The following is a 27,247-nucleotide window of genomic DNA, read 5'->3' as shown; positions in this document are numbered from 1 at the left end:
CATTGACTTTCTACTTGCAACCCCATCTTGGGCCAGCAGAAATGCATGGATAACCTTTGCTTGGTTCTCTTGATACCAAGGTGACCAGCAAGGGGCACGTCATGCGCCAGCTGCAGGAGGAAGAGTCTTACAGCAAGGGGAACCACCAACCTCCTATGGTCTCCTTCTGTAGACTCTGTAGACTCTGTAGGCTCACTGTAGAGACGCCCACCTTCCCAATAAATCCTGTGCTTCCCAGGAGATTCACCCTCAAGCTGGGAACAGGCCTGTCTCCTTAGGCCTTCTAGAGATGGGCACTCACATTGGCCCTTACTGAATTCTTCCCTGTCAGGACCACCTTCTACTAACAAATCTTTTCGTTCAAGATGGTCATTGGGATCAAATACTTCAGGTAACACCTCAACCTCGTCAGGCCCTGGTGCTTGACCAACTACCTCCACCTCAGTGTTAAGTGAGTAAGGGGGAATATTCTCTCTCCCTCTTGTCTTTTCTGACTCCTTTAGCCTTGAGTTTCCCCTTTGGCTTGGGCACTGCAGTGCTCTTGGCCAGTGCTAGCCTTGTTTGAGACCTTGCACAGGTCTTTCTGCTGCATCTCCCACAAGCCCTAAGGCGCAGAGGTCATTTCCTAGCAAGACCTTTCCTGGGACATCTCTCTGAATGCTCACTGGAATCCTGACTACTGTACCATTTAAAGTAAGATTTACAGGTATAATTGGAAACTGGAGAGGTGGTCCTTGAGCCAACTCAGTGGGCATCAGAGGAGCTCTGGCAACTTCCTCTGGGTCTACCAAGGTAGAATCTACTACAGTACGACTGCACCCACTATCCCTAAGAGCAGGAGTATCTACTCCATTGATCAGCACACTGTCTTTAAAGCAGTGCTTGGTATTGTCCGGAATCCTAGCATAAGCCTCTGAGACTTTAGGCTCCCAGGAACCCAGGGAAACTAAAACTACCTCAGAATCTATCCCACTGGGGAAGGAATCCGAGGAGAAGGATGCCCCTCTAATCTCTTCTTCCTCATAGGAGGAGAAGGCCAGATTAGCAGAGTGGTCCCCCAAGGTTTTGACCTTACATCTGGAGTCCCCCTTCACATGGTCACCTGCTCCACAAGCCACACAAGATCCACTGGGTCTTTTCACATAGGGAGGCTTACTGTAACCAGAGTTCTGTTTTGGAGGATAACCTCCACTACCCTGCGTGTTGTGTTCTTTTGTGACTTACCCTTATTTTTCATTTTGTAGCCCTTCTGGGAGGAAGTTTTATCAGGTCCCCCACCCTCCTCATCTTTGGGCTTTTTCCCCCCCTCCTGCTTACCAGGATGAGCCTTGTCCTTATGCGACACTATGGGACACTCACAAAGCTGCTGCAATGGCCACCATTTTAGGATCCAACTCCTTTGAATCTGCCAAATGCTGCTTATGCTCAGGGGAACAAGATGCAAAAATATGTTGAAGCATGCCAAGAAATATCATACCCTCAAAGGTGGAGACCGTATAGCCTTCAACCCAGCCAGTCAAGTTTTTTAAAGAATCAGTCACATATGACACCCAAGCACTTTCTTTCTAAATTCTCTGAACCTTTTTAGGTATTGGGCAGGAGTCTTCCCAAACTTCAAAATGAGAGTTTACTTTAACATTGCAAAATCAACTCTCTCAGCTTTCGACATTTCCATAATGGCACTGCAGCCAGAATGGGGTAGTCTGCTGAGCAACCATGCACTCTTATCAGCATTTACAACCTCCTGAACTTCACATGCATACTCAAATGCATTCAGCCAGTCCATTATGTCATTCTTCTCATCATACACACTGAGCAGATCTTTAGGAAATCTTGGATGAGAGGACCACTCAGACCCATGTCTAGATACCTTGGATCCAGTTGAAGCTTGAAGCTTGGCCAATTCCATCTGGTGCTCCCTGTCTTTCTTTTTGTTCTGCCTGCTCTAGTCTCAGTTTATCCATACATGTGAAATCCAACCTCCTTCTGCCTAAACAGCAGTTCTTGTTTCTTGAATTCCAGCATGGCGTCAGCATCATAGCTTGCAGAGGAAACATTAGACATAGCATCCTCCCTGTCATCATGGGCACCACTGATGAGGGCAGTGACAGAACGGTCAGTTCTGCCAGTGGTAGCTGCTCCACCCCCCTTCTGCACGATCATAAGAGGCTATGGCATTGAGTTGCAACTCTTGCCATTCCATGACTCTTTGGATCATTTCCAATTTTGTACCTTGAGCAGATAAATCTCTCAGTACACATCTTTCTCAACGTTTCCGACTTAGAAGCATTTAAGGTTATTAAGGTACTTGTTTCCATTGTGTTAGATGGGTCTATGGCCTTTTATGGCTATCACTACAAAGTCACTATGTGCCCTGGATAGGTATAACTTTAAATGCCTTCACTAGTGTGCAACACTGGATACCTTCAGTCCTGTCCCACCACTGTACACCAATTTGTTAAGATGGATTTCTGAACTCTGACCTGGTGGGCAGAGGTTCAGGAGGCCAGCCTAGTTTCTTGGAACAGGGTAACCTTCTGGACAAGCCAGACCAAACAAGGTAGATTGGCGGCAGTCAAGACTATTGTCTCAGGAGGGGTGAGGGTGACTGAAAGAACTCAATGAGCACACAGAGTAAAGGACACTTACAAATAACTCCCAGTCAGGTGTAGATATATTAAAAGGACATATACATTTATTTCAAGGTCTTTGAGTTTCAAACACACATCAAATCACAGTAATACTTATGAAGCCAACACAATCTTATCTAATTACATATATACAAGACCAATGGGGTCTAAACCTAAAAGGGGAAGGAAACAGGCAGTGCAAATAGTCTTTAGCCCCTTCTACATCCAACACACTCATAACTAAGAGGCAGTCCGATCCCTAAGAAGAGGGGAGCTTAATGCTGAAAAGTACAGGCAATGCAAACGCATGCAGTAGTTCTAATGGGCAAAACTGGGTCTCTTCAGGGGTCTCTAGCAGCTCAGGAAGGTAGGTGAGGCGGTGAAGAATAGGTTCCCACTATTCGAGGAGGTTCTCCACTTGAGGGCAGATTTGAATCCAAGAATTGGGAATCGTTTGCTAGTTCGCACTAGCAGTGCAAATGAGAGGAGCCCCCAGGGGCCACTCGTGCATAAAAATGGAAGGAGGCGCTAGGGGCCATCGGCTAGGCTTTCGATTACTCACCGACCCCATGCGCACTCTGGACCAAACTTCGGCAGTCGAGTCCACTTCAGTTGCAGGCTCAAGTGCAGCAATTTGGCAGCTTTGCGGCTTACAGCGACGAATATACAGCAATGTTTTCCAAACGGGACAGTGGCGATTTCTCCACTCTTGGTGGATGGATCAGGCCAGTTCCACTGCAGCAGGGGCAAGAGGGGCACAAAGGCAGCGCACCAGCAAAGGCCGTCACCACGGCTGGGCGACACAGTAACCGTGTATGCTCCGGTTCTGGTGCACTCGTCTCACTTCAGACCTGGGAATGCCAAGTGTCCGAAATTCGGCACGAGGGTGCCGTGAACACAGAGCTAGCAGTATACCAAGTTTCGTGGGCCTCCTCGAAACGGCGGCAGAGACAGAGCAAAGGTCCTGCGTAAGCTGGTCAGCCCACTGGTTGGCCCAGGGACACCTCGAGAAAGCTTACTTGCAGGGTTTGATGAAGGTGCTGAGAATAGTTGGTCCCACTATGCCAATGGGTCAAGCGTCTTCGCAGACCTTCTAGGATGACAAGATGTCTAGGGGTCCCAAGGGACGACAGTGGGCTCAGGGTGCCAAACCTTCCAGCGGTTCCTCAACTCTGCTTCTTAGCTTCAGGATACTTAGATGCTATCCTCCGTTCAGTGAGAACTCCAGAGATCGACATGGTATGGGTGTTTGGGGGCTACTCTTATCCAGAATCTCCTTCGCGCCAAAACGAAGAGGACCCAATGGGAGATCTGCTCACATACAGGCATAACATAGGTGGACCAATCATGGACCATAGTAGTTTCAGGCATTCACAGCACTCCATCTCTGGCACCCAGGATGTGTATTGTGGACAGACACTCCAGCCCACATCCTGGAGGCATACACACAAGGCATGCAGAAGCCAGCGAAAGCTTGGCGTTTCGAGGTAAAATGAATGCCCAAATAAGGACTGACCCGGGTCGGCTCGACCTGGGGAAGGTAACGGGGCAAAATGGCCAAAGGATAGGACAAAGGACCTTGTGGCATGGCGATTTTGGAGCCAGGCCACCTATTCGTGCCAAACGCAGTAATCGCGGTTTACCTGGCAGGAAAAGGTTAACATTACATGAAAACATAAGCTGCTACCAGCCCTGTCCGTGACACATCTGCAAATCTCCTAAAAAATCCTTCGAGAGTATCTAGGCCCTAGGGCCTTTGGAAATTACAAAGCGACCCAAGTGTACTGTACTGGACGGTACATTGCAAACTTGTTACATGTTGCAGAAAAGTTGCAACATTGGAAAAGGACTAAGGGAAACAAAGTCTGCCAGTACTGACTGTCTTAAGGGCATGATAGTTTGCCCATAAAAATGAGCGAAGGCCCAGAGGAGTGCAGCAGAAGGCTGGGCTCCCCTGGCAAAGTCAGACTATGGTGTTAAACAGCAGCAACAAGTTGGGGGGTACACAACTGGAGGGAAAATGACACAAACAGAAACTTTCCTAACAATCTGCACCATCGTTAATAGTTTCCTGCTTGATTACACTGAGTAACGACATTCCGCTAAGCTGTACTGTACACTTTTAATAGATCAATCTATATTAACTGTTGCCTTGGTCACTGCCAACCTCGAAATGTAACGCCACAACATCCTTGACCATAGTTTATAGCAAAGAATATCCGCCAAACGTCCATTAGGAAATTGAGTAGAAACCACTAGCAACTGTGAGGACTAACTTTCTAAAGGGGCATATTACAATAGGTTATGTATGAATGTGCAGCTTGGCAGTAAGAGTTGTCAGAGGCAAGAGTGTACAGTAGGGTGCATGGACAGCAGTGGGGCAGGATGAAAAAAATCAAACAACATTTGTGGTCTCAATGTGTGTAAATAGAGGGCATTTTTAATATCAACTATACAAACACTGCACATATATGGGGAACCTGCAGAACAGCACTATTACCTGGACATTTGGTGTCAAAACCTGGCAAACGTGTGAATACCCGATCATTGTAGAACAATAGCTTGCATATGATGGCAATACCTCTCATGTGATGTGAATAATAGAGCAAATGATGGCAGTAACAAGGGTATGGGAAATGCATATTTAAAAGTCAACTAGCTGTGCCAAAGTTTGCTTTCGTTACCTTTCTAACAGTATATATTAAAACAGAAACGGGTACACTTGAGAGTGGCAATGAGCCTTGTGTGCTGTGTAAGAGTGCAGTATCATTGCCCAGTTATAGCAGAGCCATTTGTGCTGTATGGGTTGATACTATTCTAGGCTTATGCACACTTGGAGCAGCATTTACTGTTGCAGCACGGTTGGCAGAGTGGTTCTGTATACTGGCTAGCAGCTGAAGATAATCTTCCCATATATCTAAATGCCCATGATGAGTTAAAATAATGTGTCCAAGGATCAAATAAAGGTTCAAAACTGCTTGGCAACCAACATCAAAGGTTAGAGACGTCATAAGCAAAGTAGAGAGGGCAGCGAGCGGTCAAAATTTGATACCCAAAGAGAAAAGGGATTCATGAGGGAGGATAAGGCAACACTCCCCAGTATACCCTACACAACCTTGAGCAACAGGGGCACGACACACAAGAATGCCCTTTGAATTAATGAAGCCAGCTGCTTGTCTCTTCAAGAAGTTGCAGTGGACTAGTTATTTGTGGAGTATGGGACCCCGGAAAGTCCACAAATAGTAATTTTGGACAAAGACCTGGACTATTACGAATACTAAAACTGAGGCTGACAGCCTTGATCAAACTGCCCCTGTCTTAACAAAAAGAAATTTGGAAGCAAAAGTGTTATATCTTATAAATAAAGGTAGGATTCACAAAACCTCACATTGAATCCTCACCTTATCCTGAAACACTTTAAGGGCCATCCTATTATTTTTTTTTTTTTTAAACTTTATTTTTGAATTTTGAATACAAACGCACCAACATGGTGCTCTGTCGAAACCATTGGAAAGGGCAAGAGGGAGGAGGGGAAAAGAGGGGGGCATGAGAGGAAATGTAGGGAAGGTAGAAGGAAGAGAAATAACACAACATTGTCAGGGACATCCTATTCTTGTTCATCCAATACAACTACAAAAGAAGAGTAATTTGAGTCTTGCTCTCATTTCTGGTCACAGTCAAGCCTTGTGACATGAGGTGACAGAAGTGGAATTTGAACGTCTACCCAGAAGCCTACCCAAGACCATAGCTAGGCCCCCAAGCCCTGGCCCACAATCTTAGGGTTACCACAGTGGTGCAGCGGTGGACACCCAACCCCCCCAACCACAGTACCCTGGAGGCTGGCTTTAGCAATGTCAATCTGTCATGGTTGGATCAATGGAGGAGAGACTGGTGTACCCAGTGAACTAAACTACAGAAGAAAATAATTATAAAACTAGCAGGTGCAGGTCCCTCCAGCACAAAAATTGACCCCAAATAAAACCAGACCCACAAGAACTCCCCCATAGCCCCCCAAAGCCAGCTGAATAATTTATTTGAGCAATCCCGGTCTACCCAATTAGCAGAGATGGATCCAGCCAGCTGAGCAAATTCTACAGGAGCCTCTCTGATCTTGTAGTCACCACCCTTGCCACTATTCTGGACAGCGGTCTTTACAACTGGTTGCCTGCTACACTAGTTTCCATTTTACAGAGGGCAAGGATACAAAAGCCTTCTTTAATAACTTTGAAAACATTGCTAATGAATCCAATTGGAAAAAGACAAGCTGGTCCCACTACCTCATACTGTTACTCACAGATGAACTCAATGACACCTATCTAGTACTAAAATCTAGCAGAGATATTGAACATGAAACTTGAGCCTCGGTATCCTGGAACGATTGGGCAGAGATCACAGTACCACTGTCAAACTTCAGGGTATTTGTCTCCTCCTGGATGAGACAGCCCCGCATGTCTTTCTGCAGCAAGTTCCTGGTGGACAAATGGGTCAGGGAGAAGTACATGGTCAAAGTGAGAACCCCCTAGTTTTGGAGCAATTCCTCAACTCTCTTCTCCCTCATTTACCACATAAGGTCTGCAAGATGGACCTAGAGCTAGCCATCAGGATGGCAATAGGGGTTCAGAGGGCACAGCAGTGGAGACACATTGAGCCAGATATACAGCCCGGAGAGTATGTCATAGTACCAGCTTGGAGAGAATAATCAACATGACAGAGCAATCAGATGCTGGCCCGAAACAGCTTGAAAGGATGGGTAGGCAAAAAGGTAAGATGGGAGGTGAAGAAGTCCATGACAAAGCAGAAGCCGGGCAACGGCCAGCAAAGCTATGGAACCAAAACAAAGCCCTCCCACTCAGCCAGAGCATCCCGTTAGCTAGTGATGTACTTGTGGGACACCTTGCTCATGCTTATATCATACTGAAATCTCTCCACAGCCAAAGGACAAATTATGTTCCCAAAGATGGTGGGGGACGAGTCACAGTGGTGGTTACAGCCAAAATGCCAGAGGCACAAGGGAACAGACATGTTGGTCCATCGAAGTCCTTATGGAGCCTACCTGACAATCAGAATTGTGGTGAGGAGCGATAGCCATGTTGGACTCTGGGAGTCCTCAGCCATCTGAGCAGATGTGGTATTCCAAAACAAAGTAAACTGCAGAAGCTGGTACTTATTTGTATGGATGGAGTGTCTGACACCCATCTAGAAGCCGGGTAGCATCACAAGTGAGAGGGGAGACCTACACCACTGAACTACCTTTCCTGCCTGGTTTACCAGAGAAAGTGATCCTCAGGACAGACCACACGCAATCTGACCAGTGGTTTTGAGCTACAGAAAACCTGGAGGCGATAAGAGTTGCACAGAACAGGACTAGTTGTTGTGGTGAACCTACTAATGTTTTTAAGAGTGTTCCTGAGCATTTTGTGAAACAAACACATTGGGTCTTTGCCAAACCCAATCGAAAGAGCTCCTTGCACCCAAAAAGTAGGGGGTTTTTTTTCAAGCGGGGAAAATGCATGAGACAATGTTCCTTGCTACATTTGGTGACTGTCAGGAGGGTGGTGGAATGGCCTGGATACAACCCCAAGGTAGAGTATGCTGGGCTCAGAGAAGCTATAAGGGGAAATCACAAGACCACCCTCACCAGGTCCCCGCCTGAAGGCAGCGGACACATACAGTGAACCCCACCATTCCTCCATTTACCTGTGGCATACTAAAGTGACCTTGGGAGAGTTAATGCAACCAATAGCCAAACCCAAATTCCCCATTGTGACGAAATCGGAGGATTTGCAGATGCAAAGTTTCAGATCCGTGGCTCATTGAATAGAGATTGATTGAATGATACAGGAAATTAAGTTATTGACCCTCCAGCTCAATATAGGCAACACAAGGGAGGGTTGCAGAGGCAAAATCAAAATCCTAGATGGTGGTAGGCCTTAATATGGATGACGCCCAAGCCCCTTGCAGTCCACATGACCCAGGTTACATTAACCAATCCGGTACAACTGAGCCCAGAATTAAACAAGTGCAAACACTCACACAAGGTCAGAGACTCAAGTGGAGGAGGGATCACAGTATATAAGCCGAGTACCTCAGCCTAGAAGTGGGAGTTCAGGAGACACCCTGTCATCAGGCTGTATGAGTCACCCTAGCACAGAGTGGCCAAGAGGGGGAGAAGGAAGAAGAGTTATTGGTGGTTGGAGGGTGCCCCTTAGGAGTGGAATGAGGAGCTGAAGGAAGCTTGGAGTTCAGAAGGTGGCCAAGAGGAGAGTTAGAGAGGTTGGAGGTCGGAAGGGAATCACCCAGAAAAGGAGAGAGAGCAATACATAAGGAGTTGGAAGGTAAACCTCAAGAGGGGAGACCAATACATTGAGTCTCCCCTCTTAGGAAGGGTCAGATGGACCAGGTCGGTCCTACAAAGGCACAGAAGGCACTCACGTGTCACCTCATACCCAACATATCCTTGAGCCACATTGGCCCAGTAGACGAGTAGGAGGAACAGCCTTGCACAGTGAGGAAGCAACCTAGTAATCACATCCAGAGATGACAAATCTTAAAGCAATCTTTTCTGGGTCTTCCTGTCCCAGCATGGAACTCAATGCTTGTTCCATTTTGCCACGTTTCATCTTTACATCATTACAGAAAACTGTTATCTCTCACACCTCCATTCACATTCCAACTGCATTTTGAAAAACACATATATGCAGATTGTTTACCAGAACATTATTCTTTTGGCGGTTAAATTATTTTCTTCATCTGTTTGCTTTATTATACATAATTTACAGATAATTCACTTCCCGATAGAACGGTAAGGCTCATGCTTTATGACACTGTAAACTTAAAACAAATCCAATAATTAAGAATGTTCTGTCTCAAATATTGAACTGATGAGCCTTCCATGTTCATTCTATATATTTGTTTTGTAATAGCTATGAAGGAACAACAAGCACAATTAACTGCACACTCATTTAAGGCTACATAGTTAACTATTGTTTCAAAAATCCCGATCTCATAACCCTGCTTGCTCCATGACTAGTCCCTTAAATGTTGCATTTAAAAGATTAATCATATCAGCATTTGAAGCACAACCACTTCTAGAGGCTCTACGTCCCAAAGGACAGCTCTGCCACACGCACTGAATGGGATAAGAAAGGGTTTCTGCCATTTTACCAGCAACAGCTATTGAACCGAGTTCTCACCTTTTCTCCAACTGAGACGATGGGCCTTTAAAAGACAGCAATCAACTTTCCATTGATACTATGACTTGCTTTTTTTCATCTGAAATACACAAAATAATACAATATAGCTACTGGATTTAAAAGAAGGGACATTTTACAAATCATGTTCATTTTATCTGCACTTATTTGCAAGTGTTAATTGAAGAAACTTATAACATTACATGAAATGCATTTTATTACTTCATGTTCATAATTGTACAAATACGTTTCATTGTTATTTCACTTCCACTCAGACGCCACCAAATGCAACCCTGTGGAAAATATATTTTATAAGAGACAAATGAAGCAATACACTTTCCCATCCAAATAAAACCGCCAACCCAATTTATTTGCACAATACTTTATTTAACATGGTATTAAACCTGTTCCAGGTTTTGCATGCTTTTGTCGACTGGTGTTCCACTTTTAGAAAGGACTTTCACATATTTAATTTGTTGAATCTCTTCCGATTACTTTTCAGACTAATAACATTTTTCACCAGGAATGCCTTATCAATGTTATAAAGGTGTCAGGTTAAGTGTCCCTTAAATATCCTCGGCCACAGTCACAAATGCCATGGTCTTACCACCTACAGCAGAGGTGAAATTGTCACAGAAGGGTGACTAGGAAGACGGGGAAAGGTTATGGCAGCACCAGGAGACACGGTAAGAGCAGTGTGGATCTCTTGAAGAAAACAGGGTGGGGAGTTTATTTTAAAAACCGAAGAATTGTATGCCACCATTACCTACTTCCAACCTCATTTGCAGTTGCCACCCAAATGAGGCATTCAGCACAAAACTGGGGAGGGGTCACCAGAACAATAGAAAACTGGTGCAACATGGGAGAAAACAAAATACATTTGCTAAATGGGAAAATGACAAATATGAAAGTAAAGAGGTAGCAGATTAATAGAAGGAGACATTCCCCTGTGGGATGTATTGACCCACTCTGCTATACTATGCGGCATCACTCTGCTATTTATGGTGCAAGAAACAGCAAAAATGGCGGCAAAACTCTTGTGCACGCAAAACCCTCCAAATACGCGTTCAACACACAAAAAGATGGATGCACAACCTGCCACCCATGGTGCATGGGTGGTGGAATAGATCACACAGTGCAGAAAATGTGCCAGGGGGCTCCATGACAAGCATACGGAGTGCAGAGGGAAAAGCAGCACTTTGCAGGTGAAACTCCAAAATTTGCCTGTAAATGACATTTACTTTGTTGCTAAAAACTCCAAAATGCCTGTACACAACACTTATCAACACTCAAAATCTTGATGGCACTGAACTTCATTTAATCTAATGAAGCATTGTGAATGTACCAAGTCCTGAAATGTGAAGAGCAAAACATTTTCTCAGAAAAACTGGATTGCCTGCGAATGACAGCCCCTGTCAAAATCTGTGTGCAGCACACTGTGCTACCTGTGAATGACAGCCATGTCAGATGGGCTCTCCGGATGAAACTTCAAAGTTATTTAAACTAAAAGTCTTCCGGATTAGCAAACATAAAAGGATTGGTGCTAAATGGAATACAAATCTCAGTTTTTGATTCCACAGGTTTAAAGCTAAGAAAGTAAATGATCCAAGTCATTTGATGCAACAAGTTTGGTTTCTGCTGGATTTTAAATCAAGAAATTAAGAATAAATTAGCCTGGCTGGGCCTGCAAGAAGTGGAAAAACAGGTTTCCCCCAAGAGGAGGTAAATCCTCTCAGCAGAAACTCACTGACCTATGATAATTGTGGGTTAGGCCAGTCTTTTGTCTACAACCAAGGAATGAACAATGGCAGATCCCCAGGCCAGGAAATAGACGTGTGAAAAGGTTGTAAACTGCTCCTTGAAGGAATTCCCCAAAAGGAGGGGGCTTCTCCTTGAGCTCCAGGGAGAGACAAAAGGTGGGCCATTTGCTGCTAAGAATAAATAATGAACAATTTTTAGAGACTCAAATTGTTATCCAAAGTGGTGAAAAATATAAAAAGGACAGATTTGTTGGTCTCATTTTTGGCTTTACGTTTCAAGAGGCGGTGGAACTGTGTAACATATTCTGGACAGGAATGGCAATATATGTGGTTTTATGTGAACTGTATTAATGCTAAATTGTTAAACTTTACACACTCATCCCTATGGTAAACACACACAATTTTGGAAATTTGCAGAAAGTTTGGAAAATGTTTTCATGGCGAAATGGACAAAATTCTGCAGAAAGGTGAAACCAGATCTCACATTTGTGGGATTTTGATGAACAGATACTACATAAAATATGCCTTTAACATCCTTCCAGATCCAGATGCCAAGAATCTTGCCAAGCAGTAGCTGAACCATTTCAGCAAGGCCTCAATCCTCAAACCTACTCTCGCAACCCAGTGGAGCGCTGTGGTGTGGGAAGGCATCCTGAAACTAGCATCCTGAAACTATCTGGCTTGGGCTTGCCTGATGAACTCGCTATCCCGCTGATTTGAAATACCCAGAAACAGGAAGGGCAGATCCTGTGCAGTCCAGTGACCGTCCTAGCTGATCCAGTCCCGCGCCTGATGTGCCGTCTTTCCTTGATAGACCCAACCCATTGACCAGAACCGTGACTGTCCAAAATCTTAAATCCCAGTGGATTGTGAGTATTAATAGGATGCTAGAGAACTATTGTATACCTTGCATTTTCTTGTTCCACTCTAATCTCTGAACTATCCCTACTTTCATAACCTGTAACAGTGTCAAAATCTTTAGTGCTATCTTCTTCTGTCTAGTTGCTAAAGCGCCATTTTCACAGTCATCTTTATTGTGTAACTCTGATCCATAAATCCCACTTTGAGTCTTTGGACTGGTGCCGCCGGGCAAGGTGATGGGGATCTGTTACTGAAGTCATGAATAAGTCTCAGAGCTTACTGTGTCCCGACTTGGTTGCCTAGCTAAACGCTCTAGCCTTGAGTAAAAGCATAAGCCATATTTTCTGATTCTAAACTGAAGTCCTTGTTCAAATTTGTGTCTTTATTTTCGAAAAACACCTCTCACTAAAACCTCTATAACTGCCTCAATTTTTAAGATAGCAGCAAAATTTCAACTCCCACTTGTACCCATCATCCTTAGCTATCCCTGGAACCCAGCAGTGTGAAACATTGCGATTGCCCCGTTATAGCAGAAATCGCATAAGGAAAAGTTTTCCGCAAATTTACATTTTGAAAGGTTTTACACGTGTGAATTAGCTTTAAATTATTTCCCGCTTTGACTTTGAGATTCTAATTGTTTTCTTTTGATTAAATCATTGCTTTTGTTTGCTTGCATATGTTCAAAGCAGCTCCTGTAGAAACTTATATAATAATTTAAGCATTTTTGACCACATTTGATGTTTTTGCTCAGCCAATTTCAAAGCCATTCTGACAGTTGAAAAGTCAATTCCGTTTTTCTCTTGTGTTAAAAGGGGGAAGGTGGGAGTGATATTCTGTTTGATCTGTGTTATTCCTGGGTACCTGCTCTCTCCTTATATCTATTTAAATTGCCTATTGGTGGGTTGAGTGGTGCTGGAGGGGGAACCCCTAACCATAGCGCTATCTATTCCAAACCAACCCAAAAGTATCCTTTTCTGTGCTGCATTTGTTTTTGTGCTTATTACTTGATTCCTAGTGCATTAAAGATATTATTCAGTGCTCTGTCCCTCCATTGGTGATTGTTGTTACCTTTTAAAATATATTGTGATTTAAATTCTAAATACATAAATATTTACCTTTGCAAACTAGCTTGATTCCTGCCTGGTTCAGTGTGACCGGGGGTGGGGGGGGGTCTCAGGAGAAGGGTGTGATATGGGTGGTATATTATTCGGAATATTGAATTTATAGATTAAAATAAATAAGGGTTTCATTTGCCGCACTACATGCTGGGCGAGACTTGGGTGTGTGCCAGATTGAATTCACTTACATCCTCATTTCCATTTTTTTAATTAAAACCTACCAATGAAAGTGGCCATATAATAAAAACATTTAATAACCAATTTATGTAGTGCTTTATGCCAGATGATTCTGCCATGCTCCCAAGCGCAGTAATAAGTGTCAATGTTATCCACTTGTGGTACTCAATTTATCAATCTCAGGCAGATGGAGGGCTACATCAGCATGGTCCAGGTTCAAACTATTGTTGCATAACACCATCCTGTTCCCAAATTAGCACTTTCCCTTGTGTTATCCATCCCGCCTAAGGTAGCTCCTACTTACTATATTGTGCTTGATACTCAGGAGCTGATTTTAGCTCCTGATAATCAAATCACCCTGTTTGATCTCTGTATAATATTGCCAGTACAATAGGTCGGATGGGAATAAAAATCAGAAAAAGGAACATGGCCATCATACTTCACTGTCCATCACATGCTGTAATGGATTTCTGGAGCGTCTTTTGCTCCCATATAAAACCTCTACAGGACTATCTTCCCTGCCTAAACTAGCAACAACAAATATTCCCAGTGCCAGTGTGAAACACCTCATCACAGATGTACAATAAACATCTACACTGTTTTAGGAAAAGACTCGGTACCAAAGAGGACAAATCATGAAAACCGCAGTACAAACTGTTGTATATAATAAAAAGGTACCAACAAATGAGTTAATACCTATTCGCAACACCGGGAAGCAAGAAGGTTCTGGCCAAGAATCGTGGCCCTTCCCTTCTTACGGACTCAATTGACTGAACCTACATATGCTTCATCATTGCTCCCAGCAATTATAATGCTCAAATGTTTTTCAACATGCCCATAGGTACTAAGAGTAGGTATTATATGACCTACTCTTCACAGGCACGTGGTGTTTTAATATTGGCACATCATTTCTTACAAGTCAAGAGTATTAAAACAGGTACTGACCCTCATAGATCGTATGTAATGGTCTGAAGAAAAGTACTTGGTCTTAAAATAATGTTGATCAACACCTATGGTCCCAATCTAGATGATCCTTCCTTTCATGAAAATATAGCCAATATCAGTGTCACTGAAGAATTGTTTTTACTATGGGGTATTGACAAACACCAGTCTAGATGTTGACATTAACTGTTCCACTGAATACCTAGAACACCATCTGCTGCTGCTAAGGCTATTAGCCAGACCATATCTACTCTAAAATTGTCAGAGGCTTGGAGATGCAGCCACCCTCAAACCAGGGAATTGTCATATCATTCATCTATACATGATACATGTTATCACGTATAGATTATTGGCTAATGTCTTCCTTCTTATTAGGGGCCATAGATTTTCTCAATGCTACTTGCCCATTTTTGGACCACTCCCCATTGCTATTAGCTATTTGTTTCGGGTCATGGTCCTCCTCTCGACCTATATGGACATCGAATGCTCTCTCCGTTAGATCCGGAATTCTACACTACTTTGGACTGATGAAAGTGCAGTATTTTTTTTTTAGACCATTTTGGATTTAGTACCACTTTTCTCGACTGCGTGGAAAACGTTTAAGGTATTTGTGCACAAAATACTTTAGCAGGTCCGCTCAGAATTTTTGGTCTCAGAGTTATATGCTTTTTGGAAAGCCAGTATAGAGTTTCACTATAGAAATAATTATTGGTTGAAATTAAAACTGAGCTTCTCACCTTTCGTTGTCTGGCTGAATGGAAAGTTCATTATAGAAATTGTCCTATACATGCACACAGAAACAGAGAGGCTAATAGGCTTGGTCGCAGTCTGGCATAAGTGGTCAGAGCTGAGCAAAACAAAACCATTTATGCATGGGTAAAGGATTTAGAAGAAAACAGTCACTGAACCTGGAGCCATAAATGCTTGCTTCACACAATTCTATACATCCTTTATACAAACACTGATATTAGTACAAATCTCAAGAAAGCATTAGCTGGCTGAAATTCCTCTTCCTGCCCTCACTATAGAAGTGACTCACTTTGGATGCAGCATTTTTGACTGAAGGACTTGAAGCAATTGAATAATTATCTTCAGGTAACTCCGCCATATCAAATTAGCTGCCAAATTTTACAAGCAATGAAAATCAGCAGGCGACTGCTCCCATGTTGAGATTAAGGTTGGGATACATGGAGAGGGATTCCACCTGTAGCCGTAAGAGAAGTAACAACAATATTTCTTAAATCAAACCATCTGAGGAGCCATGCTCATCACCCATTATTACTGATATACTGTGTAAGATATTTGCTTAAGTATTGGCCAACAGAATGCTCCCTTACATATTGAACTTGGTGTAACCTGATCAGTCAGGCTTCATCCCCTCACACTCAACAGCACTGGATTTTCGTTGAAATGTCTGCATGTTAGCCCAGATTGTCCCCCCCCCCCACCAAGCTAACATGGACTCTGTGTCATGTAACTAACTATTCATGGTCTTACACTCCTTCCAATTCAGATAAAACTTTATGAAATGCGATTTATTGTATATGTCTCCCTATGTTCAGGTACTGACAAACAGTCTTCTTCCTCCTACTATCTCGCTGGGAAGGGGCACGAGGCAAGGCTGTCCACTTTCCCCATTTCTATCTGTGCAAATAATGTAATCTTTAGCAGCACTTTTACGTACTAAACATGGACAACATGAACTGCACATGCTGGTACTCTTGAGTTTCTCATTTTAAACTGATGATATTCTGTCATATTTTGAGGACCCTACTGTTAATCTAATCCCAATTCAATAAGATATTCAACAATTCGAACAATATTCAGGGTTTCGGATCAACTGGACCAAATCCAAACCTTTTCTCATAAACACAACTCTACCACTCAAAGATCTTATGGGTTTCAGATGGGCTCCTACGTAAATAACATACCTTGGTATCAGTGTAGATAGAACGCCCAATACACCCTATAGTGGAAATATTGGTACATCACCCAACACTCATTTCCAAGTTACGAGCTGGTCAAGTATGCCATTGTCGTTATATGGTGGGCTTTCCTTATTAAGATGATAGTGCTGCCAAAATGTGCATATTATTCTAATAATCTGTCCATATGGCCTGGTAGATCCGTCTTTAATACATTACAAACAGTAGCATCTGAATTCCTCTGCAGGCAGGGTAAAGCTAGAACAGGATGGAAACATATCGTGAACCCATTTGATCTGGGAGGAATGATAGTTGCTGATGTTTTGCTTTACCCTGCCCAGCACAGCCACAATTTGCATACTATTGATACTCCCAATAGCAATTACCTACAGGTTGAGAGAAAGATGTGATTTGTAATTAAAAATATTACGATACTGGTACATTTGACCCTGTTCGTATAACAGTCAACGTCTGAGCCAGATTATTTCATAGTCTAAACACTGCTATCCTGTATAGCCAGACAACTCCTCTTTAGGACTTTCCCCGAAATCCCAACACTTGACAAGGACATATTATATGGAATAAAGACGAGACCTTAGTATTGTGGGATAGGTTTCCCCGATGGTCAGTTTGTAAACAATGAAGACTTCTCCACCAAACTTGATACCAAACTGGCTCAAGTCGGAATTTCGGGCAAGATACAAACCTGGGTTACTTCGTTCCTGGCCGGGAGAACTCCGACTCTTTCACTTACTCCATTTCTTTCTACTGCTTTCTCTCTTCTCTGTGGTGTTCCCCCAGGGCTCTGCTTTGTGGCAGATTCTCTTCAATATTTACATCAGGCCTCTTGTGTGTCTCATCCGCTCCTTCGGTGTCAGGTGTTATTCATATGCCGACGACACTCAGATTCTGATCAGTCTTGATCAGACTGAGGTGTCATTCAGTCTGCGGCAATACCTGGTGTTGATGGGGACTGATGAATCGCAACTGGCTGAAGTTGAATGGGGACAAGACTGGAGGTGCTGGTGGTGGGTTCTCCTCCTGACCCTTCACTTTGGGCATCTTCTTTCTGGCCGCCTTCTTTGGGTCATCTTCCTGTCCCAGCTGATAAGGTCAGGAATTTGGGTGCTGTAGTCTCTTCCACACTTTCTATGTAGCCACAAGTCACCTCTGGTTGCAAAGCAAGACATTTTCATCTGAGAATTCTGAGGAAGGTACTTCCCCTGGTACCCTCTCATTTGCATCCCCTGTAGTTGCTGCCCTTGTGCTCAGATGCTTAGATTTTTGCAACTCACTATCTGGCGCAACCCAAGACTGTAGAGATTTTTTTTAAAAATTAATTTCTCCCATTGAGTAGACAGAATGTGACCCTTTGTTTTGAGTTGGGTAGAACGCCCATCGGGGACCGAATTTCCTTAACATGCATATTGTATCTGGTCAACCAGGGCTTCCCTGTACATAACCAGAGATTCACACCATACTGTGTGAATCTCTGGTTAAGTACAGGGAAGCCCTGGTGGACTTATTGGACCAACAGGGAGTTAGCTCCCTCCCGTGCTTCAAGTATATTAAGACTGCTCTGCTGAGGTTGAGAATAGATGATCAGTGGTTGAGCCCAGCTAGTATCATGAAAGTGGTAAACAACAGGTAATTAATGCCCACTATGAAAGTAATTTAAACAGGAAAATTGATAAATGTCTCAACAGGATTAACTAATATACTTAATGAGCAAGCAGACGGGATGGAGAAATATCTGGCACTGGTTACTAAAACGTGTCAGAGGACCCTTTACCTGCTACTTTGATTGGGAGCACTGCCTATTTTTACTTTTACAGCACAGTGGGCTAATTCACCACATTTTTTTTATAGGGGGTGGGGGACGCTCCGCACCCCCGCCAACTCCCCCTAATTTATCCTACCCCCCTTACCCCACCCCATCTGTGTTTTAAAATGTACCCACTTACCTAACAAAATTCAAAGAAAAAAGATGCGAAGATTTCTGATTAGGTGAAAACGGATTCAGTGAAATGTGCGGATACATAATCTGACATCTGCTAGCTGTCCATTTTGCCCGGAAATGGCAGAAACCATACAACTTTTTCTTTTTATGTGCCCAATGTACAAATTCCTACGATGCAGGAACTTGCATGAGGCACTTTATATCACCTGGACTCCGCCCAGCCAAAGACCTAAAGATATATGGGAAAGATTCTGTCTATATTCTACTGAGAATATAGCAATGCTGCATAAAATACGCTACCTATGTGTTGTCAATTCATTGTCTCCTGCCACAACATTCCCAGTTCAGAGAGAAAATGTTGCAAATTCACAGTGGGACACCATTCTATAGACAAGATGAGACTTCAAACAACGTGCCTAGTGTTTTCTCAGTCTACAAGTCAGATGAGGCAACAGGGAAACTGGTACCTGCACTTGCAATTCAAGATGGCCAGCCGGCCGGCCGGCCGGCCAGCCAGATGACGGTTCTGGTCCAGCCCATAGGCCCAAAGTGGGGTCAGGTGCACTCGGACAATCCCAAATCTGCTGCAGTGAACATACGCAGGTGCAGCTCCTCACCAAGACCCCAACCCAAGTAAAACACTACAAAAACCAGAGCCCCCAGTCAGCAACTGTGGGTTGTTGGATAAACTTGTGGCAGGTGACTAGAGAGCTATGAGAAGCGTTAGTGGTGACAAGAGGGGGAGAAGGAGGTGGTGAAAACCCAATCAAGCAGGAAGGTACAGGTAACAAAGCATGATGTGATAAGAGCAGAAGGAAGAGGAGGAGGCCAACACCACTAGCCAGACAGCACAGGACAGGAAGGTATTTAGAGAACAGCGGTGGCCTAGCAAAGGCACCCGCGGTGTGGAGGCCTCGTTGCCATATGTCCTGGGGGGTCAGGGCTCAGACTTCAAAAAGAAACGTTAATGTAACAGAAATACTTTCTTTATGAAGAAAGTTTCTTTTTGAAGTCATAGGCGCCCCGTCCCCACCCCATGATATGGAGGCTTCCAGGTTGGAAGCTGGAGTTCTCGTTCCCTTGTCCTGGATCAACGGATTGAAAGGTGTAGAAAATGTATTTTGTGCAAATGCGTGTATATGTATATAATGGAATGTGTGTGAATTAGTGAGTGCATGATGTTGGGGTGGCTGCCTGGGTGTGAGTGTATGATGAAAGGATGCACATGCAAATAATTGGAGACTGGGAGTGAGTGTATGGTGAATGCTCTGATTACTTACCAGTAATCATCATAGTCCGACTCTTCTTCATCACAGTACTTGTGTAGGAGGCACATTGCACTGGTACGAGGTAGAGGGACATGGATGTAATGCCTGGCTTAGTTACCTGTAATGTTAATTACTCCGAATCTCACTCTTCCTCTTCCCAGTACTTACCTATGAGACAAAGGTAAGTCCTGGGAAGAGGAACATGAAGGTAATGGTGTGTGCTTGTGTTTAATGCCTGGGTTACTTATTGGTAGCCTTCATTACTCCTAGCCATACTCTTCCTCGTCCCAGTACTTGTGTATGAGGCACTTTGCCTCATACGCAAGTACTGGGACGAGATAGGGAGATGTGGATGTAATGCCCACTTTAGTTACCTGTAATCTTCATTAATCTGAATCCCACTCTTCATCATCCCAATACTTACCTATGAGGAAGGTTGCCTCATAGGTAAGTATTGGGACGAGATGGAGGGACGCAAAGGAAATTCTGGGCAGAAGAGCAGATTTTGGCAGTTGGGGTGGTAGTCCAGGCCAGCCCAGAGCGTGGTGCAACCCGTGATTTGTTGCCGGGGACATGGGGGAAGTCCCCTCAGCAATGCTCGCAGAGGGGCCCCCACATTTTGTGCTATGCCACTGGAGACCAGGTTGGCCTAAGGCAGGCCGAGGAGGTGGGAGGAAGAACGAGATGCAGAATGGTCAGGGTGGGAAGTGGTGAGATATGGGGATAAAGGTGGACCAGTTCTTAAGATAATTCGGGCGGCAGCAACCCCTAGTGCTTCACCTCAACCCGGCATAGAAGTTATCCCTTCAGCTGACGGAAGAGACAAGGCTTACCCGGGGAATCTTGTGGAATAGGGACTGCCAAGATGGTTTGGAAAGAGACTCAAGAGCGTTGGGGAAACCCTGGGAATCTCACTGGCAGGCGAGACAGCGTCAAACCAAGTGCCTGAGTCTTCGTTTTGAGAACATCACTTTTCTGCTGTCACCATTTCATTTATCCGACTGGTGTGTAAATGAACCCTGTGAACAAGACCCAGTCTTTTGTGACTCTAGTGTGGGCCTCCTAATACACCATAATTAATTTCTATACAAAATTTAAATCTCTTCACTACATTATAGGTAACTCATACATTGCTTCTGCACATTTCACTCTGGATAACTATTTCAAGATGACTCAGTAAGAGCGGTTGTTTGATGTGCAGAGAGGAATATATGTCCAAACCTCAGTCTAAACTCAAATGCACATGGCCAAAAGCAAGATGGAGTAAGTTGCTTACCTGTAACCCCTGTTCTCCAGCATTGGCATCTTTCATAGATTCACATGCTATGAATATTTCATGGTGTAAAGCTGGGAATCCTCAGTTACCACTTTTGATTGACTTTTAAAGAAAGGTTTGGTCTATTGTGTGTGCTATCACCCTCTTTGTGGGAGCTTCAGGCCCCAATCAATGGGACACTGAGGAGTAAGCCCCTCTGCCACCGTCCTTCCTCAGATTCGAAAGAACGTTACCAGGTAAGAAAGTAACTTGTTCTTCTAGGGGATTGGGTCCTCCGACGTATTCGATATCTAGGACAGACTCCCAAAGCAGTACCAAGCAAGGAGGTGGGAAAAGAATTTAGAACACAAATTTAGCATGCCCAATCAAATTGCGGAATAAAGGACTGCCTTGCCAAAGGCCAGATCCTATCCTCTGATGAAATCGAGGGAGTAGTGACGTACAAATGTATGTACTGAAGCCCAGGTGGCTGCATCACAGATGTGACAAATAGGAACACCCCTCTGCAGGGCAGTAGACGCAGCCACTCCCCTGGTAGAATGGGCCCGTAAGCCAGCCGGAGGGTCCTTACCCGCCAAGCGGTAACACTCGGAGATAGCTAAAATAATCCAACAAGACAAAGTCTGTTTCATCACAGCTTGTCCCAAACGCTTTCCAGCGTAACCAATGAAAAGTTGATTGTCCACTCTGACCCGGGACATGCGGGAAATATAAAAGCTCAACGCTCTCCTAGGATCAAGCATATGGAGCCTCTCCTCTTCCTTACCAGAATGTGGATGAGGATAGAACGTCGTAAGGACAACCTTCTGGCTCAAATGAAATTCCGAAACCACCTTCGGAAGAAAGGAAGGACGAACTCTCAGGACAACCCTGTCCTTATGAAACACAGTGAAGGGTGGCTTAACTGAAAGTGCCTGTAACTCACTCACTCTGCGAGTGGAAGTAACCGTAACCAAAAACACAGTTTTCAGAGTTAACAGTCTCAAAGGGCAAGAATGCAAAGGCTTAAACGGAGCACCCATAAGAAACTTAAGAACAAGGTTCAAATCCCAACCGGGCACCACAAAAGTTGACGGAGGAAACACATTAGTGAGCCCTTTCAAAATCGGAGAAAGTAAAGGAATGTTAAAATAGGAACATTCTTCAGACGAGCGCTTAAAGATGGACAGCGCCGTCAGGTAACCTTTAATGGTCCCCACTTGCAAGCCCTCACACTCAAAAAGATCCACATTCTTAACTCTGCACCTGTCGCAGAACTTTCCCCAACGGCAACGGTACAGAGACTTTGTTGCCGGCCGCCTGGCCGAGAGCAACACCTCCATCACGACTTCAGGGAGGTCCCAGATCCCTCAACCTTTCAGAAGCCAGGCGTGAAGGTTGAGGGATCTGACCTCTGGATGGAGAACCTGATCCCCCTCCCGTGAGAGCAGATCGTCTTGGTAGAGAAGACGACGTGGAGGGGAGATGGACAAGTCGAGAAGATCCGGGTACCACGTCCTCTGGGCCGACGCCGGAGCAATGAGGATCATCCGGGAACCGAACCTCCGTAACCTCCGCAGTACTTGCGGGATGACGCGGACTGGAGGAAACGCATACAGCAGTAGGAATGACCACTCCACCACGAACGCGTCTCCTAAGGCTCCTTTTGGAGGAAATTCCCACGAGCAGAAACTTTTGCACTTCTGGTTGACACTGGAGGTGAAGAGATCCACTTGAGGGGTCCCCCAAAGGGCGAAGATCTCCAGGAGAATCTCCTGAGCCAGAGCCCACTCCCACTCGTAAGAGATCGTGCTCTGCCTGCTCAGAGTGTCCGCCGTCTCGTTGTCTTCTCCGGCCAGATGAACAGCCGAGATCGAAACTTCCTGCTGGATGGCCCAGAACTCGAGCTGCATCGCCTCCCTGCACAGAGGAAGTGACCCTGCCCCCCACTTTTTGTTGAGGTAATGCATGGCCACCGTGTTGTCCGTTAGAATCAGGACACTCTTTCCTCGCACAGTCGGCAGAAAAGCCTTCAGGGCAAGCCTGACGGCCCTCCACTCCAGCAGATTGATATGGAGTCTGGACTCCGACGGAGACCAACGAACGCTGTCAACTCGTTGGCACCAGCTCCCCATCCCGTGAGGAAGGAGACCCACTGGACTTCCGACGATGACACGTAAAGTCGCCTCTCAAGTCATCTGTCGAAAGCCCCGTAGACCTCGACTTCCGGGGCTTAGACACCCAACCTACCGACAGCTTCTTCTTGCGTTCCCGCAAGGCCTTGCCCGTGAGCGACTGGCAGTCGACACAGTCGTCCGTATCGTGGGCCTCCCCGAGGCACCAGAGACAGGCGTTGTGCGAGTCTGTGACCGACATCTTGGACCCACAGTCCCCGCATTTCTTGAAGCCCGGATGTGGGGTTGAAGACGAAGTAGACATCGCCACGAACAGGTCGTCACAAAAACCGAACAGGTTCAACGAACCGAGAAGAATACAGCAAACTCCAATCGTCGACCGAGGGCGGCACCTGAACAGGGTCCGACAGCCTGCTGGAGGACTGAGACCACTGGCGCTTGAGTGCCCACTGCAAAGATCTCATCCGCAGACGAGCCTCTGGCACCAGAAGAATGCAGGATGCCATGAGGCCGAGCAGTCTCAAGAACTCGGACGCTGGGAGATTCTGGGCAAGTTGAAACTTGTGAACCATCTGCTAAATGTGAAGAGCCCTCACATGGGGAGGAAAACACTGCCCCAGGGATGTGTCGAGCACTGCTCTGATGTACTGGAGCAGCTGTGTTGGTGTCAAATGGGACTTCTTTAAATTGAGGTAGAAGACCAGCTAGTGAAGGGAGTGGCAGGTGACAGACAGATGATCCAGGACTTGCTCGGGAGAGCTCCCCCTGATCAACTAATCGTCCAGGTAGGGGTAGACGTGAATCCCTCCCTTTCATGAGATGCGCTGCCACCGCCACCATGAGTTAATCTGCTACCATGAGCTTGGTGAAAACCCTCGGGTCGGAGGTCAATCCGAACGGCAGGACCCGAAACAAAGCGCGAGTCGCCAACTGCGAACCTCAGGTACTTCCATGTGCCGATCCATCCCAAGCACAAGAATTAAGCGTCCTTGAGGTCGAGAGACACCAACCAGTCCTGAAGTTGAAGGGCCTGGAGGACGAGAGAGTGTAACCATCTTGAACTTGTCCTTCCTGAAGAGTTTGTTCAAACCGTGCAAGTCCATGATGGGTCTCAATCCCCCATCTTTCTTCGAAATCAAAAAATAAGGGGAATGCCATCCCCTGTTCCTCTCCGCTACAGCCACCAGTTCTATGGCGCCTTTCTCCAGCAGGGCTTGAATTTCCTGCGCAAGGAGAGGTTCCCAGGTGGATTGTCGTGAGGGCTCTGCCGAAAGGGAAGACAGTAACCGTGGGTTATTACCTCCAGAACCCACACATCTGAAGTAATGGCTCACCACTCTACAAGATGCTGCGCCAGCCTTCCCCCAACCGGCGAACCATGGGACATGGCCTCATTACTGAGCGGTAGAGGCTGCGGCGTTGCCTGAGGGCAAGAGGCAACTGCCCGAGCGGCCTTGGCACCTCGAGTACCCTGTTTACCACCTCTGGCACTCTTACAGCTCCTCTCGCTTTACTGAAGGATGAGTAAAAGAGAACGGAACCTCCCCTCCATTGTTGTCCCCTAGGACGAAAAGGCGGAGGTTGTCGAACTGCAGCGCCCAACGACTTCGCTGCAGCTTTGGAGGTCTGCAACCTCTCAAGGCTCTTGTCAGCCTTGCTGCCAAAAAGATGTTCACCGTCAAAGGGCATGTGGATGAGCCGGGACTGCACATCAGGAGCGAACCCAGACTTCCGCAACCACGCAAACCTGCGTATTACGGTGCTCGCTGCCATGGACCGGCTGACACAATCTGCCATGTCCAAACCCGACTGAACAGCCTCACATATGGCATCCTTGCCATCCTGAACCATAGCATGGAAACCATCCCGTTTGTCCCCTTCGGAAATATGTTCAGCCGCTAATGCAACACAGTTCCACAGAGTGTGTGTGAAACGAGACAAGGCACATATGGAGTTGGCCGCCTGAAGCGCCATACCCCCTGAAGAAAACACTTTCTTTACCCAGCCGTCAAAACGTTTGTCGTCCCTATCCGGAGGGATGGTAGGATAAGACACCTGCTTTGCCGGGGCCGTAGCTGCCTGCACCACCAAACTCTCCGGAGTGGGGTGCCTGGTCAAGTAGCAGGGGCCGCTACTGGCTGGACGGTATTTTAGCGATAAAGACTTGCCCACTGCCGGGAGACTCTCCGGAGCAGTCCAAGCCGCTGCCACCCTTCTCTGCAGAGCCATATGAAATGGCAGTACCGGGTCAGTGGGGGGACCAAGATCAAGGATGTCCATGAGATCATCCTGAACGAACTCCCCTGGGGGAGCCGACCATCCCAAGTACTCGGTGACCCGAGACATAAGGCGCTGGTATGAAGAAACGGCATGAGTGCCAGGCTCCGGCCTACAAAACTCCACCTCCGTAGAGGTGTCCAGTCCACTGGCATCATGGAGTGACTGCCTCAGGTCATCAAACTGGCTATGGCCTGAGAGAAGCTCATCTGAAACCAGAACCGGATTTGGAACCAAGCCTTCATCGGAGCCTTCATCACCCTCTGAAATGTACTCCAGGCGGTGAAAGGAAGACACCTGGGGACCAAAGCTATGCTTGACCTGGCCCCTCTGACACCACTGCCTCGAAAGGCAGCGCCGCCAGCATCGACGGTGTCAACACAGGCCTCGAAGCCGGAGCTTCGAGCGTCTCTCTCGACGACCTAGGCGCCGACAGCGTCGACCCCCTTGGAGGCGGAGCCTCGAGAAAAATCGTCAACGACCTCGGCGCCAAAGGCGTCGACGTCTTCTTTGAAGACGCCACAGGATCACGCGGTCTTAAGCGCGTCGAGGACCGGGACCTGGAACGGGCATGGCGAGAACGGCTACCCTTGCCCGGGTGGGACCTTTCCAGAGAGCCGTGCCGGCCACCCGAGCCCGAAGGTGTATGAGCGGTGTCTCTCGACGGGTGCCGACCGACCCCACTCAGAGGCGCGGACGGACCGGTGCCCTGCGATTCAAGAATCGCTAACATCTGCTTCCCGAAGGAAGCCCATTACTCTGGTGTTGCTTGCATGGTGGGATAAGCGACCCGCCGACGGGCTGAGTCCTCGGAAGAGGACGGGGAAGGCGACCGATGCTGCCGCTTCCTGGAATGCCTCGAAGAGGCGGAGGAGTGGCGAGACGACTCCTGGAAGGAGACCCACTGGACTTCCGACGATGACGCGTAAAGTCGCCTCTCGAGTCATCTGTCGAAAGCCCCGTAGACCTCGACTTCCGGGGCTTAGACACCCAACCTACCGACAGCTTCTTCTTGCGTTCCCGCAAGGCCTTGCCCGTGAGCGACTGGCAGTCGACACAGTTGTCCGTATCGTGGGCCTCCCCGAGGCACCAGAGACAGGCGTTGTGCGAGTCTGTGACCGACATCTTGGACCCACAGTCCCCGCATTTCTTGAAGCCCGGATGTGGGGTTGAAGACGAAGTAGACATCGCCACGAACAGGTCATCACAAAAACCGAACAGGTTAAACGAACCGAGAAGAATACAGCAAACTCCAAAGAGTCGAGGCGTACCGAGATTCACGAAGCGAACACGTTCGCGGAAAAAACGGAACTTAGGCTACGGGCGTTGTGCGTCCTACTTATCACATCGGGTGACATCGGCGTCGGAGGAGGTTCTCGGGGACGCTGCATCGACGCAGACGCCGAAGATTTTCCAAAGCAGCACAGCTGTGGACATTACCTATCATAAATATGGAATACGTCGGAGGACCCAATCCCCTCGAAACGTAGCTAGGGCTCGTTGACGGTCGGAACCTACAGCTCCGACAACCTCCTGGCTGACATGACGACCACGACTTTCCAGGACACCTACTTCATGTTCGCTGTGGTCAGGGGCTCAAAAGGTTTTCTCGCAAGTCCTGCTAGGACTCGATTTAGGCTCCAGCTGGCAAATTTTTCTTTGTTGGCAGCAACGACCGAAAGTCCTTTGAGGAAATGCTTAATCAGACTGTCGCTGAACAAAGTCGGGAGGATAGCTCAGGGGCAATTT

At 46.3% G+C, this 27,247-nt stretch overlaps 1 protein-coding gene across 2 annotated transcripts in view; it reads right to left on the bottom strand.

Moving 5' to 3' along the window:
• ZDHHC20 (zinc finger DHHC-type palmitoyltransferase 20) overlaps positions 1-27,247 on the bottom strand; it is a 1,413,520-nt gene that overhangs the window by 57,253 nt on the left and 1,329,020 nt on the right. For both annotated transcript variants that reach the window (XM_069640342.1, XM_069640341.1), the window contains one exon: positions 9,824-9,902. In XM_069640342.1, coding sequence (XP_069496443.1) covers positions 9,865-9,902 — 38 coding nt within the window. In that variant the 3' untranslated portion in view covers positions 9,824-9,864. The remainder of the gene's footprint in view (positions 1-9,823; positions 9,903-27,247) is intronic.

This window comes from Ambystoma mexicanum, chromosome 7q (genome assembly GCF_040938575.1).
Source record: "Ambystoma mexicanum isolate Mex_15411 chromosome 7q, UKY_AmexF1_1, whole genome shotgun sequence".
Taxonomy (NCBI): domain Eukaryota; kingdom Metazoa; phylum Chordata; class Amphibia; order Caudata; family Ambystomatidae; genus Ambystoma; species Ambystoma mexicanum.
This window is presented reverse-complemented; position numbering and strand designations above follow the sequence as displayed.